Genomic DNA, 18,261 nt, shown 5'->3' with positions numbered 1-18,261 from the left:
TGGGACTTCAAAAGAAGTATTTCATGTAGTATAGTAGCTTTGGGAACTTACAGTATTCAAATAAGATATAAGCAAAATGGTTTGTGGTCAGAATTCAAGTAACATTCACTGAATAAAGTTCATTAGCGCGTTTTTCCTGATGTTCTTAAGTCTCTTGTAACCAAGCATATATACGTGGCAAATCCACCTCTGTTCTGGTTATTGTTTTCTAGCTCTCTAGGCCTCCTGGTAGCAGAAGACCAAATACGTTAGCTTTGATAAGAGACAACTTCAAGGCATCTCCATGGAGCCCCCAGTTGTCACTACATTCTCAGCACCTTAGTGCAGTTGGTAGATGAACAACTCCAAAGCAGACTTCATCCAGGCTGGATTTAAATAGTTTTATGAATATTATGGAAAACAAGACCCAAGTTAATGAAATTCTATGATGAGCACAATTCCTTCTTCTGTGTTTGGGGCTGAGTTTTCCTTTTTCTCTGGTCAATACACCTCTTCAGTTATTTTTACCAAGCTTAAGTGAATGAACCATTGCAAAATGGGAGAAAGTAGGTAATGGGCAATTGCCTCTAACATAATATTGCTGAATTTTTGACACTAAAGGGGAGTGAGGGCATAAGGAGTTCTCTAATCTGAGAATCTGATTGAAGTCAGCAAGCTACTCTTTAGGGATGAAAATACCACCTTAGCTATATTTATTAACACCTTATCATCAATATAGCTTTAATCACATCAAATTCTAGCAGAATTTAGTTTTCTTAATTGGGGATTTTATGGGGGTGGAGAGGCCTTAATAGAGCAGAATACAAATACAAAAGAAAAAAGAGAGTTGAGTCAGTGTAGATTAGACTTCTATTCCAAGGATCTGCTGCTTCTGTTTTTGTGTTGTAACATTTTACCTATTTAACCTATCTTAGGAATGTTAAGAGACTCTTATATTAAGATAATACCAACCTTGTATTGAAGACAAGGTTTCATCTATACTACTTATTACCTGCATTTCATATAGTAAAATTATTAAATGCATTTCATACTTTATTTTGTTTTGTGCATAATTTTCTTATATGTATTATTTCATTCAATCTTCTTACCTTACTACCATACTGTAATTGAATAAACTGAGTATTAGATTAAGGAGAAGGCATAGGTTCCAATTGGTAAGTGGTGGAGCTAGAATTTGAATCTATACACATCTGGCTTCAATGGCTTTGCATTCTTCAAAAAATGGCCTTCTGTATAGCACATTTGTCTTCCTTGGACAATGTTGGGTGGACCATGTGTTTTATGAATTCCATAAAACTGGTAAGAAGATGGCACAAATCTCCAAATATTGAGAGAAATTGACAATTCTTGTCTAGCAACTGAAGTCATTAAAACTTATACTCATTGGCTAACTGGAAAAGAAGGTGAATTTACAATGTAGATTGTGGTTTTATTATCCCTTGGCCTTTTTCAACTATTAGCTCTATGATATTGAAATATTTTTTCATGCTATTTTCATAGAGTAAGATAACCATAAAAAGAGAAATCCAGGATAGAATTAATTTAATATGTTGCGCATTGTGCCTTGCTGTTATCCATGAATCTTTATCTGAAAGTTAGAAAAGATGGTCCTTAAATGCATAAATAAATGGATGGAGATAAATGTATTCATAGTCCAAGTCAGAAATTCTTCTCATTCCCTGTAAATTCTGGAAGATGAAGGGGAAGGGAATCATTAGTTGATTTTGTTCTATTATCAGTTTTGGATATTTCTACTTACATGTGATTGGATGATGTGAAATTCATAGTTCCATTGGGGCCTAAACCCTAGAAGTTTTTCTCCTAATACATTTCCCTTTATGTTTCCTGGTTACAGAGGCAGGGACCTATCAACACTTTTGAAGATCCTCGAATGACCTATGGCTACCAGTCCAGTTATCACCAGCAAAGATCTTGCTACCCATTCTGGGATGAGATGGCCACTCAGGAAGTTCCTACTGGTCTTGAACACTGTGGCTCAGGTAGGAACATAAGCACAAGCTGGGAATGAGGCTCAATTTGAAGGACAAAGGAAATCTAATGAGGGCTGCATTTTCTGGAATAACAGCTGCCATGGCTTAAGCGGGTACAGACGCTATTGTTCTCTCATGGAAAGTCCCAGCTTCTCAATCGTGTTGGGTTACTTCGTCCAACAGGAAGACTCAACTCTAGGAATGGGCCCAAGAGAGGTTGCTTTAGGTCTCCATTTTGTAAATAGTTTTGCCTAATGTGCATTTCCTGACACCCATTTAGGCCAGGCTGCTGACAAAGAGCTTTGTAATCCTAAAGATAAAGTAGCAGCAACAAAAAAGAATGTAGAAAAATAGAGGTGCATGGATTACTTACAGAACATAATTTCTTTCTTTCTTTCATCATCTCTTTCCGTTTTTCTCTTGCTCTATGCCCATGCCTGCTAGTATCTGGCTTCGGCTTGGCTTCTTTTTTCTCTCCCCCTCTTCCCAACACTCTTTCACAGCTGCTCCTCCCTCTGAGCATTCCTTTTCCGTGTTTGGCTTGCTGGTTATAGTGCTGCCCTCTGGTGAAGAGGAGTCAAGGCTCCAGGGAGCTTTCTGGAATAAATGGGTCTTCTTTACCAACGACCCAAGAAGTCCAAAGTTCTTACTTCCATTCTCTTTTCAGGATTCACTCCATTGCTCTCATATTCCATTAGTTTCCATTTACCTCCTAGCAATTTTAAAAAATACAAAATGGGGACTGGGGATGTGGCTCAAGTGGTAGTGCGCTCGCCTGGCATGTGTGTGGCCGGATTAGATCCTCAGCACCACCTACAAACAAAGATGTTGTGTCCGCCGAATACTAAAAAACAAAATATTAAAATTCTCTCTCTCTCTCTCTCTCTCTCTCTCTCTCTCTCTCTCTCTCTCTGTCTCTCTCTTTAAAAAATAAATAAATAAAATAAAATAAAAAATACAAAATGTAAGATTTGAATTTGGGGATCCTGAAATGATTGATTCAGGTATTGTTCATTATGGTTTGAATTTGGAGTGTCTCCCCAAAGTTCCCATGTTAATGTAGGAATGTTCTGAGTCGCAATGATTGGATTGTAAAAACTGTAATATCATCAGTCCACTCTAGTTTGAAGGGACTGAATGGTAACTCTAGGCAGGTGGGGCGTGGTTGTGGAGATGGGTCACTGAGGTATGCCCTGGAAGGATTTGTCTTCCTAAGACCCTGTCTTCCTTCTCTCTGCTTTCTGATTGCCATGAGGTATATTCTCCCATATCCTTCTGCCTTGGTGTTCTGCCTTACCTAAGGCCTAGGGCGATGAAGCTCTTGGACCATGGACTAAATCTCTGAAGCCAAGAACAAAACAAAACAAAACAAAACAAAACCTTTTCCTTCTCTAAATTGTTCTTGGCAGGTATTTTGGTCACAGCAATTAGCAGCTGACTAATGCAGATACTAAGTTTAATTTTCCCTGAGACCATGTTATGATAATAGACCCAAATCAAAAAGCCAGTCAAAATTTGTGTTTTCTCTCAGGATGAATTCTTAGCACAAGCAATGTTATTACTGTTAAATACTGAAAATACATACTTTTGAGGTGTTACATGAAATGAAGTCATGGGTTGGGGAAGATAATCAAATCAACTTAAGTGCAATTTTGTAGTTATTTTTCAGTATTCTTTCACAGCACACATTTTTATGGCAAACTATTTTTATAACAGTAGAAAAAGAAAAAAATGACTGCTCTATTTTTCATAGTTTATCTTCCATCAAAAATAAACAGAGAGATACAGGGCAAGCTGCTGTAGGCCTGGGTAGGATGTGGTGTGTGGAGGAGAGAAACCATTGGAATTGCCTTGCAGTTGTCTGATACTCTCTGGGGCAGAATGAAATCAATCCCTATGTTCCATAGTCAGTTGACTCAATAACCATTGGTCTCTGAGGTACTTTTTTTGCATTGCCCTAGATTCCAGACATAATAACACTTTTTGCTCTCATGTGCTATTGTTATCTTTTTAAAATTTGTTCTAATCAGTTATATATAATGGCAGAATGCTCTTTGATTCATTGTACACAAATGGAACACAAATTTTCACTTCTCTGGTTGTACACAAAGTAGAGTCACACCATTCGTGCAATCATACCTGAACCTAAGGTAATGATGTCTGTTTCATTCCATCACTTTTCCTACCCCCATACCCCCTCTTCTCCCCTCCTTACCCTTTGCCCAATCCAAAGTTTCTCCACTCATCTCATGCCCCCCCATAATGGATTAGCATCCACTTATCAGATAAAACATTTGGCCCTTGGTTTTGGGGGGATTGGCTTACTTTGCTTTGCATGATATTCTTCAACTCCATCCATTTACCTTCAAATGCCATAATTTTATTCTCTTTTATTGCTGAGTAATATTCCATTGTGTATATATACCACAGTTTATTTATCCATTCATCTATTGAAGGGCATCTAGGTTGGTTCTACCATTGGGCTTTATGAATTGTGCTGCTATACCCATTGATGTGGCTACATCACTGCAGTATGCTGTTTTTAAGTCCTTTGGGTATAGACCGAGGAGTGGGATAGCTGGGTCAAATGGGGGTTCCATTCCAAGTTTTCTAAGGAATCTCCATACTACTTTCCAGATTGGTTGCATCAATGTGCAGTCCCACCAGCAACGTTTGAGTGTTCCTTTTCCCCCACATCCTCACCAAAACTTTTTGTTGCTTGTATTCTTGATAACTGCCATTCTGACTGGAGTGAGATGAAATCTTAGAGTAGTTTTGATTTGCGTTTTTCTAATTACTAGAGATGTTGAACATTTTTTCACATATTTGTATATATTCATAGTCCCTCCAAGCATGAATACCAATGTCTCATTTACCTACCCATATCTCAACAAAGGCTGGAAAGATTTTCGTACTTGTTCACGGGTTATACTTAAGGTCTTAAAATCTGAGGACATGAAAAAGTGACCCTTTAACCTTTGTAAACAAAATAGATTTTATTTGTATAAGTAAAAGGTCAAAATGGTATATCTGTATAGTTCTTTAATCCTATTAATGCCACAATGCTTAAGTTTTCTATCTCCCAGTGCAACTGAGATTAAAGCTACCTGGCCTTTTGGGAGATGTGGTGGCCCATATCTGTAATCTTAGCTACTCTGGATACTGAGATTGTAAGTTCAAGGTCAACCTGGGCAATTTGGCAAGACCCTGTCTCAAAACAAAATAGGGCTGGAAATGTAGCTCAGAGGTTGAATGCTCCTGGGTTTAATCCCCATATATATCAAAGGGGAAAAAAAGAAAAGAAGGAAAAGAAAGAAAAGCTAAAGCTACCTGACCTTCAACTCTCAGTTCTGAATATCGCTTCTGCTTTTGCTGTTATATCTTACTAATGGCTGAGGCTTCCCACTTGCCCATGGCCTCAAGATAAAAAATGTCCCTCTTCACAGAAAAGAGAATGAGCCTCTTCTTTCTTAACTGAGAACTCCGCAAACTTCCAAGTGGAGATGATTTTCATTCACTTCCTTACCGAGGTTCTCAAAGTTGTTTTTTTTTAATTTTTATTATTTTTTTAAGTTTTTATTTCAGAATGAATGAAAGAACGTGAAGTGTATGAAGAATCCCTCAGGATGAAACTGGCTTTTTTTTGGGGGGGGTGGGGGGGAATACCAGGGATTGAACTCAGGAACACTCAACCACTGAGCCACTCCCCAACCCTACTTGGCATTTTATTTAGAGACAGGGTCTCACTGAGTTGCTTAGTGCCTCGCTTTTGCTGAGGCTGGCTTTGAACTTGCAATCCTCTGGCCTCAGCCTCCTAAGCCATTGGGAATACAGGCGCCAGGTGAAACTGACTTTAAAATGCTTGTACTTAATAGCAATATAGTGTAATCTTCATTCCATAGTCTATTGGAGATGGAAGCTGGGGTCACTCAGAGTTGTGACTTTGGGGTAGGATGGGAAAAGGAAAGTGTATAGTAACCATTCCTAGAATGATCTGGGCTGCCATCGACTGTAGCTCAGCAATGGTAGAAAACTTGTGTGGGGGGTTTGACTCCCTTACCAGTTGGTGGCAATCTTTGCAAATCTGGACTGTAGCTCCACTGCCTCAGGCTCCCTCTGATGGAAATGTCTGGCAAGAACCCTGAGTCTTTCCAGCCCCTCCTTTGCCTTTTGAGCTGTCCAGATGAAGGAGCTGCAGGGACTGTTCCTGGGCTGTGGTCCAGCTCGCCTCAGTGATGGGTGTCATTTGGAAGGCAATCAAGGGGTTATAAGGAAGGGAGATGAAGACATGGACCAACCAATGATTTCTCCAGCTGTGGCATATTTCCTTGGAGATGTGTTGAATAAAAAGAAAGGGAGGAAAAAAATACTCTACTTTTTTTTTTTTTTCATTTTCTTTTATCCTATTTATAACTTCAGTTTCCTTCCCGTCCTCCATCTCATGGCTACTTCCCACCCCCGCTCCCCCCTCACGTTTGTGCTCTCAGAAGGGATGAATGAACTTCTTTTCCAAGGATTACACATCTGTCAGTGACTGCAATATGACAGGAGGGGCCATCGAGGAATGATAAGGCCTCCTCTCAGCGGCCTTCATCTGAACATGGTTCCTATTTGTGAAGGGGCAGAGGCTAAAGAGGAAGAGAGGAATGCAGGGAGGGAAGGTGGAGGAGAGAATACGGCTGAGAAAAAACCTGACTGGGGGAAAGCTTTACCAGGTGAGAGGAGAGTAGACTCAGTAAACGAGGCGAGTTGGGAATTGGATGGATAGCTTAAATGGTAAAAGGAGGGCAGAGGAAGAAGGATGAGATGTGTGAAACTGGCCAGAAAATAAAGGCAGGTCTTGGTAAAGAGGTGGAGAATAATGGAAAGAGAAAATGAAAGATGAATGGGAAGGGGAAAAGAAATGGGGAGCTCGGGAAAAGACAAGGCGAGGAGGGGAGGGGGAAATGACATGAAAGAGAAAAATAGATGATTCTGAGGACATTAACTATCCAGCTAAAAAGGGAAGCCGCATTTGCATGCAATTGCCTGTGCAGCTGTACATTTCTTCATGACAATCTTGTAGTCATCATTTTCTTTCATTTTTTACCTCTTCCTCCCGGCTGCCTATGTGCCCCCACTCCCTATCAGCCTGGAGCCATTATGGAGAGCCAATGGGGGCTGAGAGCTGGTGTTCTGCATGAATGAATGGGCCCTTTCTGTCTGAGCTTCTCGTCATCCTTCTGTCAGGGAACCTTGTGAATCAATGGAGCCCCTTACACAAGACAGGGCTGAAATGTCTGTTACTGTTTATAGTCTGACTGGAGTAGAGCCCACTGACCCTGCCTCCTCTCTGTTCCCTTCCCCTGTTCTGGCCCTGAGCTTTGGCTCAGTCTCTTAATCATCATAACAAGAATCACTTAAAAAAAAAAATGTCAGTATTTGGTTCCCTGTCTCTAAGAACTTACTATTGTTTTAGTGTCATTGACTATCATGACTAGTCCCTAGGCACAACCAGGTTGACAAGTGACAGGTTGGATGCAAACCATTTTCAGATGGAAACAGTGAGCTTCGGAGTGGAGCCCAAACTTAACTGGAGTCAAGCAATGCCTGTCTTTTACTAGGAACTAGAAAACTGACTTCAGAGAGCCACTGAGCACCCAGGCTGCATGGCTGTGTACAAGACCACAGCACATCCCACAACTGCCACCTGTCCATGTTTGCTGTCAACTTCCCAGTTATAATACTCATAGTGTATATCCAAAAGTACATACTTGGTACCTTTCCTGTCTGATGTATTACCAAATTTTTTTTTTCATTTCATAGATTATTTTTCAAATCCAGGGGTAGATTTTTCTTTGTTTGTATGTGGTGCTGAGGATCGAACCCGGGCCGCACGCATGCCAGGTGAGTGCGCTACCACTTGAGCCACATCCCCATCCCAGTAGATTTTTCTTAAATCAACCAAACTTATAGATATGATTTTAGCAATCCAAGAAAATTTCTACAAAATACTTTCTTGGAGTTGGGAAGCAATCGATAGCTATAGAACATAGAAAATCCAACTTTTCTTTATGAGGATGAATCTATAAATCTTATTATCATGGTACTTGATTTGAAAAACAAGACAATACTTTTTTTTCTTCTTTTTCTTATATAATGTGGTTTGATATGTTTTGTTTGCAGTAAAACCCACATCTACCTGCATGCTCAGAATTCCTGCAACTGCCACAACAACCCATTCTTCATGAGAAAGGATAGGTGTATGTGTGTGTATGTATGTATAGATAAGCATATAGATGTAGATGTAGATATATAATATAGTGGTAAAGAACCCAGACTCTGGACCCAGGTTGTTTGGGTATACATCAGTTCTTCTAAACTGTATGACTTTAAGCAAGTTGATCTTGGTACTGTGTTTCCTCATGTATACAAAGGGTTCTCAAAGTGTGTTCCCCAGATTAGGAACATTAATATTGCCAGAGAACTTGCTAGAAATGCAAAATCTCAAGCCATAGTTTGGATCCCCTAAACCAGAAACTCCCACGGGTGCATCTGAATTACTTGGAAGGCTTGTTTAAACTCAGGTTGTGAGGTTCTTCTACCCCCAGGGTTCTAATTCAGTGGGTCTAGGTTAGGGCTCAGAAAATTGTATTTCTTTTTTTTTTTTTTAAATATTTATTTATTTTTTAGTTCTTGGCGGACACAACATCTTTGTATGTGGTGCTGAGGATCGAACCTGGGCCGCACGCATGCCAGGCGAGCGCGCTACCGATTGAGCCACATCTCCAGCCCCAGAAAATTGTATTTCTAACAAGCTTTCTGGAGCTGCTTGATCCTGCTGGTGCAGAGATCTCACTTTGAGAACCATTAAGTTAATATATGTTGGGACTGGGGATATGGCTCAAGCGGTAGCGCGCTCGCCTGGCATGCGTGCGGCCCGGGTTCGATCCTCAGCACCACATACAAACAAAGATGTTGTGTCCGCCGAAAACTAAAAAATAAATATTAAAATTCTAAAAAAAAAAAAAAAGTTAATATATGTAAAGCATAAAACAGTACCTCACTTAGCAAGCATGATAGGAATGTTTGCTTTATAAATCATTGTCCTAAAGAGCATTTGGGAGTCCCAAATGTCTGGATATCATGAAGTCAGAAAGTGATGCGATAATTGGTTGAACACATTTGGTGACCAGTGCCACATACTGGATACTAAGAAGACAGATGGAAAAAGGGAAACCTTCAGTCCTTGCCTACAAGTGACTTTTATTCAAGTGTGTATGTGGGGGGTACTTTACATGGTAAAGCAAATATGGTTCTCATATGCAATATCATACTTATTTATAATACAAAGGTTGACAATGTCAGTGAGTGATGTTGAATCTATTTAAATTTTCTAAAACAAATTTACTAATAAAATGGTGGAACTGAAAAATGTCTTTCCCAAATAAACTCTGGAAGTTCAAGTGGGAGATAAGATGGAGAGTCGGGTTCATAGCGTCTCCTGCGGCTTTCTTAGGCGTCCAGGCGGCTGGGAGAGATCAAACCTGGGCAGTGTTTGGAACAGGCTATCGACAGCCAGGTGGGAAGTTTCAGCAAGAAAAACAGATGCCTCCAGTTCAGCTTTTAAGTGTTGAGAAGGTTGAGGGAATGCCAGAGAGACTTGTCAAATGGAGATTCACCTTGCTCCGAAATGTTTATTCTTGTAGTGGGTTTGTTCTTTCAACTGACCATCTCAGATGGCCCTGGGGTTTAAAAAAAAATGGTGTTTAAAACTCTGTCTGCTACATGCATCTATTCTTTCCTCCTTCAGGATTTTTCCTTTTCTAGAAGCCTGTTTCGATTCTTTTTTTCTTTAAAAGTGTTTTGACCCAGTGAGTTGTGTGTTTCATGGATGATGTCATACTGAATATTATAATATTGGACTAATGGTATCCCTGAGAGGATGTTGGACTGTTCCTCTTAGAGAAGATGTATAGGTAGATGGTCTAAAGAAGTGAACTAGGAATGCTGCTGGAAGCCTCCAGTCTCAGGATTTTATTTTATTGTACTGTCTCAATTTTCCAACTCAATGTGGGACTGTCTTAAATTTTCCAAAGATAATAACATACAACCATTCTGTAGCACAAAACTGGGGAATAAAACACCTTTCAGTAAATCAAGTCCAAACACTAAGGGAGATAGGAAATATGGACCTTCTCAGGTTCTGACTTGGGAGTCATGGTGTCTAGGAAGGAGCCAGCTGTGGCTTTGTCTCAGGGTTTTGGCCTTTCACAGAAGGCCATTGTTGGGGCCTACCTGCCTTAACACACCACTCTGAGGGGACAGTGCAGAGAGAGGCTTGAGTAGGGAACAGTCTTGGCATACCCCAACCCATCTCTGTGGGAACCCAAGGAAATGCAGGAGGAAAGCAGAGAAGCAGAGTCAGCCTAGTCCACAAAGGACATGAGGAAGAGTATCCCACCCTTGTCTTATCATTATGTTCTTCTGATGAGATGTTGTGTATGAATGCCTGACCTGTTCTCCGTAAGTGAAGGGTGTCACTTTGGCAGATTGCATACTAAAGTTTCCCCATTTACCATTGTTACATTGCTTCCTATTTTCTACTTCCACCTCTGGCTCTCTTGGTAGCTTTTGAACCTAATGCTATTTAGTATTCATATTATAAGAACTTTTGGCATTTATATATACATATAAAATCTCAAGGGTCTTGCTAAGTTGCCCAGGCTGGCCTTGAACTTGCTGCTCTGCCTGGATGGCATATATTTTCAGTATAAGCTAAAGGGAGTTGAGTCTAGACAGAGGGCTTCGGCTGGTGTGCTGGAAAGAACAAGAGCACTCCTTGCATCTTCTTGGCACTAAGTTCCCCTGAGCTTCCTTGATGTATACACTTGTTTCAAAGAGTTCTTGTGCCCCTTCAATGGGAGTACTATACTTAAAAGTTCATGGACTATAGCAGGTGACCAATAAATGCTCCTTTCCTTCGTTTTCCTTCCATGGTGGTTTGAGTATGAATTTAAGTGAGCCAAAGACACTAGATGCCCTACTGTTACCTAGTGAATCTTGCCCAATCTCATCTCCTACCCACAGTGTCTTCACTGAGACTCATTTATTAGTGAAAGGAGAGGGATGCCTGGGGAGAATCAGAAAAAGAAGCTGGGCCGGGTTAGGAACTGGTACTCACCGGACTGGGGAAAGGTCTTTACAAATGGAAATCACTTTTACTGGTTCTTGGGTAGGAAGGTAATCTAGATGGAGAAAGCGGAGCCTCAGGGCAGGGCAAGTTACAATTAGAATGCTAGGATTTTGTTGGCCTGAGCAGTGACTTACTTAGTCCTTGCTTCTCAAAAAGCCTAGGAAGTAACTGTATTGCACTGGAACTCCCAGGGGGCTGCAGAGAAAAAAAAAAAAAGTTCTCTTAACGTTTTCAAACCACAAATATTTAGTCCAAGTTGGGAAAAGGTCCCTGGGGGCACCGAGTTCTTATTGGATCCAAGCAGTTTGACCCCTCTTTTGGAACGGGGGCCGGGGGCGGGGGGACACCGTTGGCTGGCGTCCGGCCTCGCTCACTGCGGCTCCGGCCAGGCAGTCCACCAGGAGGGCGCCGCCGCACTCTGTGAATGGCAATCTTTGGGTGGGTGGATGATGTGAGGGTTGGAGCTCAGCGGAGGGAAGAGGGGTGTGTGAGAGAGTGGAGGGGATGGGGGATGGCCACGCAGGGACAGCCTGTTGTACTCATGTCTGGCCGGGGACAGACTCTTACTCTCTCTCCAGATGTTCGGTGTGTTTATAGCTGCTGAAGCAGGAGACCCAGCTCCCTCATTAATAAGTTGCTTTCTTGCACTGCAGCCAGGGGTCTCAGCCCAGAGCCTGCAGCTGGAGCCTTGCGCCCCGCTCCCCTCCCCCAGCCTCCCATCCCTAACCCCTACCCCGCCTTCCTCTCCAGCAAGCCTCCCAAAATACGCGAGCACACAAAAAGAAAAACACCAGCAGATTTTTTATTTCAGAGAGTAAACACTTGGGCCGTGGGGGTCTGGAGGTTATGGGAAAAGAGGAAACCGTCAGGCTAATCAGGCAGCGCACACTTCCCCTGCTGAAATAAAACAGAAATCATTGCTCGAAGGGCTGGCCGGTTAACCCTGGCGCTGCCAGCGAGGCGGGCGCCGCGAGGCTGGCCCGGAGGTAGGGCGGCCAGCGCCCCGGGCTGCAGCTCCCATCCTCCAGCCGGGGGAGACCTGAGAGGCGTGGGCAGACCCAACCCGGGATTAAGAAATAGGCGGTTGGAACCGAAGAGATTCTGGATTTAGATTTAGTTTTGCAAGAGGCTAGAGGGAGTTCTAGATGGGTTGGGGAGATAGAAGGCGAAGTAAGGGAGTGTAACGCTCTACCCCGAGCGCGAAAGTGCTTTGTATGATTTAGAAACCAACCAGAGTTGCGTGGGACGGATGGGTCCGGCTTTTAGCTCTGCCATCTACCATCTTGCCACCACGAGCAAATCACTGAACCTTTCTGAGTTTCAGTTTGTTCATTTGTAATGTAAGGGTGTCCAACTCGCAGAGGGATTGTGAGCAGAAAAAAAAAAAAAATAGTATCGAATGTGGAAATAGCAAAGCACCATGGCCCAGAGAAGGCTCTGAACTGATGGTTTCATAGACTGCTGTAAATTGATCAGGTTCCCCACCCTCCAATCAATCCCTCTTTTCTTCCTTCTCTTTCTCTCTCTCCTTCCCCCTCCCCCCTCCCCTCTCCCTCTCCCTCTCTATTCTTTCTCTATTAACTGCCTTCAGTTTCCATCTTCACTCATTTTCCCTCTTGCTGTCTGTCTGGAGAACATAAATATCCCATGGGACTGAGGTCAAGGGTCAAACACAAGGCCTAATTGCACTCAGAGAAATCACCTTTCCATCTATGTGTGGGCAGCTTGGTTGTCCCCAGGACAAGTGGCCCCTTCTTTCAGTTCAGCTCAGGCCCCATATCACCATAGTCTCCCCAGAGAATCACTATTTTTCTGTAATAGGGACCTGCTTTTTTTCATCCCACTCTTGATCATCTCAGCTAGGCTCACTCAAGAGTCTTGAAAAATTATTTGACTGTTTTGGATTTTTCTTGCTATTACATTTGTAATCCCATCCTTGCAGATGGGATTAAAATATCCAAACCAAAGCTACCAAAGTTACCAATTCTCAAAGTTATTTAACCAGTCTTTCCTATACCTCCCAAAGTGGTGCCTGAGAAGAAGAAACGCCAGTGAGTTAAATATCTACAGAAGCAGGATTCTGGTTGCCTTTGCCTTTTTCACTTGACAAAATACTTAACTCACACATTCTTTTTTTTCTTTTTTTAATCAACCCTGACAACTTTCTGCCAAGTCTTTGACCTGCTGATTCTCATGGAGCAGGGGTTTTTGTTGGAGATGAGCTTCAGAAATATGTTGCTGATGAAATTATGTATGACAATATTTCTAAGGGTTTCTTGCTTTCCACTGATTCTCAAAGTGGTCTGAGATCTCCAAAGAGATAGCTACTATCCCAAGGGAAGAGGCACCACTGCACCCTTAATACACCATGAATATCTTGTTGAACAGGAATGAATTCACTGGTATAAACTTCCTTCCTATAACCCCTTCTCTCTGCTCTGGTTAATCCCAAGAGAATGTATTTAAATCTGGAAACTATCTCAATCCCATTCCCATTGTCTCAGAGAGAAGTATCACAGCCTTGCCCGAAATCCAGCCATGTCTTTCCTCTCTGTTTTTCAACACTTTTTTTTTTTTTTTTTAATTTCATGCCCCTCTGCGTACACCTATGAAGGTTATGGACCCATGGCCTGTCTAAAGTGAGCAGGAGATGAGCATGTGGATGGGCCACGTAGGTCCACTTCATAGCACCATAGAAAAGCTGCACTGTGATTTTTCTTATAAACTTTATAGCGAGCGATAGATTTCCGCCATCATTTTTATCTCAGTCAGGAGGAAAAAATAGTGTCTTCCCACTCAAATAATGTATACAGAAACAACAATGGCAGATAAACCACAGGGTTACAATTCCTCCAGCCAGCTGACCCTGACCCAAGGTCATCCTTTAGAATCTTAGCCCTCATTTTTAATCTCTGGCTTCTTTTGGAACCAAGAACTGTTCCATTCACTGCTACAAACTAAAGTTACAAAGTAAATGAGTGGAAATAATATTCAGACCTCTCCAATCTATGAAGAAAGATCACCAGCTACTTTGAACTTCCCAGTGATGTCTCAGCTTTTCTAATCTTGGCCAATACATCAGATGGATGGATCCTCCTAGCTGGTAGGCTTGGGGCTTACATCCTGGTGAATGCTCATAGGTTAAATGAGTTATAATAATGAAACCTGCTGGCTATTTCTGGGAATAGACACACCTGTAGACCTTTCCTGAAATTGAGCAAAGAGTAGAAATAATCGAAGAGTTGCTTTATTGACTTTAACCATACATGGAATATTTAGGCATTTCCTCAGTACTTTGTGCTTTGAAAATTCAGAGTTTAGGAAATCTAAACAATAAAAACCAATCTATCACAATACAAAGTTTTGTTGAATGTTAGTCGTACTTTTTTAAGCAAAGTCTAGATCCATCTGAATTTCCAGTTAGATATCTGTGCATATTCTTATTTCTATGTTGCCTCCCTACTGACCAAGAATATTGATGAAGAATAATTCATAGCCCATTTTCTCCAATTCTAAATAATCCCATTCTAGGAAGCTCAAGAGAAGGCCTGTTCTTCTAGAGCTCTTTGAGAGGTTAGATATTATTCATTAAATACCATCTCTAAGTGACCTTATCATTCATTAAGTACCTTCTATAAGTGATCTTACATATGGGGTCTTTTGGTTTTACAGTACTCCCATTATTCCCATTTTATGGATGAGATGAATGAGACTCAGACAAGCAATGTTATCTCCCAAAGAAACCTAATTCCAAGAGGCAGAAAAAGGGTTGTAATTAAATTCAAATCTTACTCCAAATCCATTTTCTTAATCATTATGCAAACTTTGCTTGCCCAAACATTTTTTTTCCATCTTTATTGTTACTTCCCACTTAGTGACTAATATTTACCCTCCAGAAGAGAATATAAGCTTCCCTAACTTTCCCACAATCCAGAGACCTATAAAAATCTCATAGATGAACTAGAAATAGGAAAACGCGTCACTATTGCCTGGTTACTTTTGGACCTTCTTTCTGGTTTCTTTTGGTGCAACAATGGTTTTTAAGAGCATGATTAAGCCTGGTAATTTACAAGGCTTTTCCTGAGAATGGTTTTCTTTTCCTTGGATATTCAGTTAGGGTCTGGAGTTTTTTTTTTTTTTCCCCCTCCTTTACCTAAATATGGTACTCCCTTTGCCCTCTTACTCTGCCACCCCCAGTTGACCTGCTCGGTGAGCAGACAGAGTCACCAAGCAAGACTAAACCCTAAGAAGTTTCTGAAAGGTTATAGCCTTGAAGCCGTCCACAGTGTACATAGCACGTGCTGAAGTTTACACAGACTTCTCAGACCTCTGAATAGAGAGACTAATTGTGGGGAAGCTGCTTTTCAGCACACAGGATGGGCTGTTCCCTGTGGGTTTTACTATCAAAAGGCTTTTAAAAGTGCAGTGTAGCCATTGTTGAATATTTCACAATGAATTAAATACCATTTCTCTCCTCGCAGCTGTTCCATGTGAGTGAGCGTAGAGTGCATTTTTTTTCCCCTGGCAGAAGACGTCTGCTGTATAAACCCAAGCACTGGGGTAATGAGATTATTTGTGTGCGAATTCTTTAGGAAAAGCATTTCTTTATTTTAAACTAAATGTGATGTAGGGCTGCTGCTCTGGAGACGGGAAGAGGGAGAGCCTTGGCAAAGAATGGAATTGAAATGTCTCTGAGCAGAACTGGGAGAAGGGCTTGGGGAAGAGGCTTCTAGCTTTAGCATATTTATCCGCATTTCCCTAGGGCTGCCTGCATCTCTCAGCCCTACTGACTGGGCAGTGGAGGAGGGAAATTCCATATTTATTTAGTAAACAATTAATCACTTTTCCATCTGCCTTTTCAAAATTCCTTCCAGATCACACAAGTTTTAAATGGAGCTAAAAGGAACACTTGTTTTGCTCTCTGTTTTTATCTCAAAGAAGGTTTTTTTTTTTTTTTTAATTAACTTGTAAAATACTGGAGGAAAATGTAACATTTAGGGTGGTTTCCATGATTTGCATATATTTAGCCTTCAAGGTGCTGTATCATTATACCAAGTGCCATCATTTGGGTATGCTTTGAGCGTATCCCCTAAGCCTCATATGCTGGAAGCTTGGTCCCCAATGTGTGATACTGAGAGGTGGTAGAAACCTTAAGAAGAGGGCCTGGTGGGAAATGATTAGGTCTTTAAGAGGATAGATACTTTTCTAGTGGGAACATATTCTGGCTCTTCTAAAAAGTCCCTCAAGTATGGATTATTATAAGTGAGCCTGACACCTCCCCTATTTTTTTTTTACTTCCTGTCTTGCCACGTGGCCTCTCTTCCTCTCATACATGTTCTGCCATTGTTACATTTTTTGCCATGAGGTCCTCACCAGAGTCATCCAGATGTTTATACAGTCTTTGTTCTTCAGAACTATGAACAAAATAAATCCTCTTTTCTTTAAAAACACCAAGCCTCAGGTATTTTGTTACAGCAACACAAAATGGACTAAGACACTTAGTATCTACATATCTTCCTTTGCTTAACTTACTTTTCCTCTTCATTTTTTTTTAAATTACATTTCTACAAAAAATGTTGTAGAAATTGAACTTCAGATGAGCAGTGAGTTGGAACTAAGTATAAAATCAATTAAGATTAAACACTATTGTAGATTTAACTCTCCTAAAATATTACCAGGAAGTCATCGGCTATTCTTTAGCTTCGTTGGTGAATAAGAAAAAGATGGGATTAAATAGGGAAAGAGGGATTTAGATTAATTAGGGGGAAATTGGATTCTAAAGCCGGTTATTAAAGGAGTTTGTGATTTAGCTATCCCCTTAAATATCTTTCAGGGTATTTCAGAAGGAGTTTAAGTGATTTTTTTTTAATTGTTCTCCATCTGGTTCTACCACATATGAAAAAAATTCAAAACCTTCTCAGGAAACTTGAAGGGACTGTTTTAGGGAACTCAAATGGGAAAGAACAAGTCAGATATGAAAAAAAAAAGTCACTGTGTTCACAGTAATCTTTTAATTGTGCTTCAATGAGAGAAGTGAAAATAAAAAGGGTTCTGACTGTGTGTGCTGATATGTGAACTGATTGAATAAGATCAGGGGACGAGGAGAGCAAGTTGGAAAGCTGGAAGTGACTTGTACCTCTCCCATTATATTGGCCCCTTACTCTTTGTATTTCCAAAATCTCCCCAAGGTCTAAGGCAGAGTAGGCAGGTGGAAGTTAATCATGTTCTACTCCCTCTAACAGAAGTGAAAGTTGAACAGGAGACACATATACACACAAAACACACACACACACACACAGAGAGAGAGAGAGAGAGAGAGAGAGAGAGAGAGAGAGAGAAACAGAAAGAAAGAAGAAAAAGAGGAGAGAAAAAGAGAGAGGAGAGAATCTGTGCTGTTCTGGCTGCCTCTGAACATTATCTTTGTCCTCTTCCTGGCTGTGACTGGTAATTTTCCATGTACAAAAATACCATGCTTAGTTTATTTAAAAAATAATCACTATAAAAATAATACATCTCTTTAAAGAAAATTTGAAAATTAAAAAATAATAGTGGGCAGAGGCACAGGTTATTTAGTGGCATCAGCCAAAGTTTAACACATTGAGGTGTTTCTGTGGGATTTTTTCTGTGAATGGTTTACCTGGATCCTGCACAGAAAAAACAGAGTTACAACAGAGCTCTTGCTCTCTCCCTGCCTCTGCGCCCTAATCTTCACCCTCGATCCTGTCTCCATGAAGAAAACAGTTAGCTACCCATCCCAGAACTAGACAGTTGGTTCTTCTTCATTCCCTCCTTTCCACTTTAACCCTTGTATTGGTTAGGGCTCTTTATGTTTATACAATGCTGGAAAATTGGTTCAAACTACTTTCGAATTTATTGATGTTCAGAAGGGAAGCCCTGTAGAAGAGGCAGCAGCCTGAGAGAGTCTAGGAAGTCAGAAATCTACTTAAGTCTCTTCTCCACCAACTCTTCCTCTTTTTCCTCTTTCCTGCTCTCTTCTTTCCTCTCCTCTTCCTCGTCTCTAGCTCATCTCTTTGCTTTGCTAGAAGAAGGAAAGTCCATGGTCTTAGACATTACCAAAAAAAAAAAAAAATGTTG

General features: G+C 41.0%; 1 protein-coding gene across 2 annotated transcripts in view; it reads left to right on the top strand.

The window, feature by feature from the left end:
* Positions 1 to 18,261, top strand: part of Ets1 (ETS proto-oncogene 1, transcription factor) — a 131,875-nt gene that overhangs the window by 28,770 nt on the left and 84,844 nt on the right. For both annotated transcript variants that reach the window (XM_048796115.1, XM_048796112.1), the window contains exon 3: positions 1,856 to 2,000. In XM_048796115.1, the coding sequence (XP_048652072.1) occupies positions 1,856 to 2,000 (145 nt within the window). The remainder of the gene's footprint in view (positions 1 to 1,855; positions 2,001 to 18,261) is intronic.

The sequence above is a fragment of the Marmota marmota genome, unplaced genomic scaffold, assembly GCF_001458135.2.
Source record: "Marmota marmota marmota unplaced genomic scaffold, marMar, whole genome shotgun sequence".
In the NCBI taxonomy this organism is placed as follows: Eukaryota; Metazoa; Chordata; class Mammalia; order Rodentia; family Sciuridae; genus Marmota; species Marmota marmota.
This window is presented reverse-complemented; position numbering and strand designations above follow the sequence as displayed.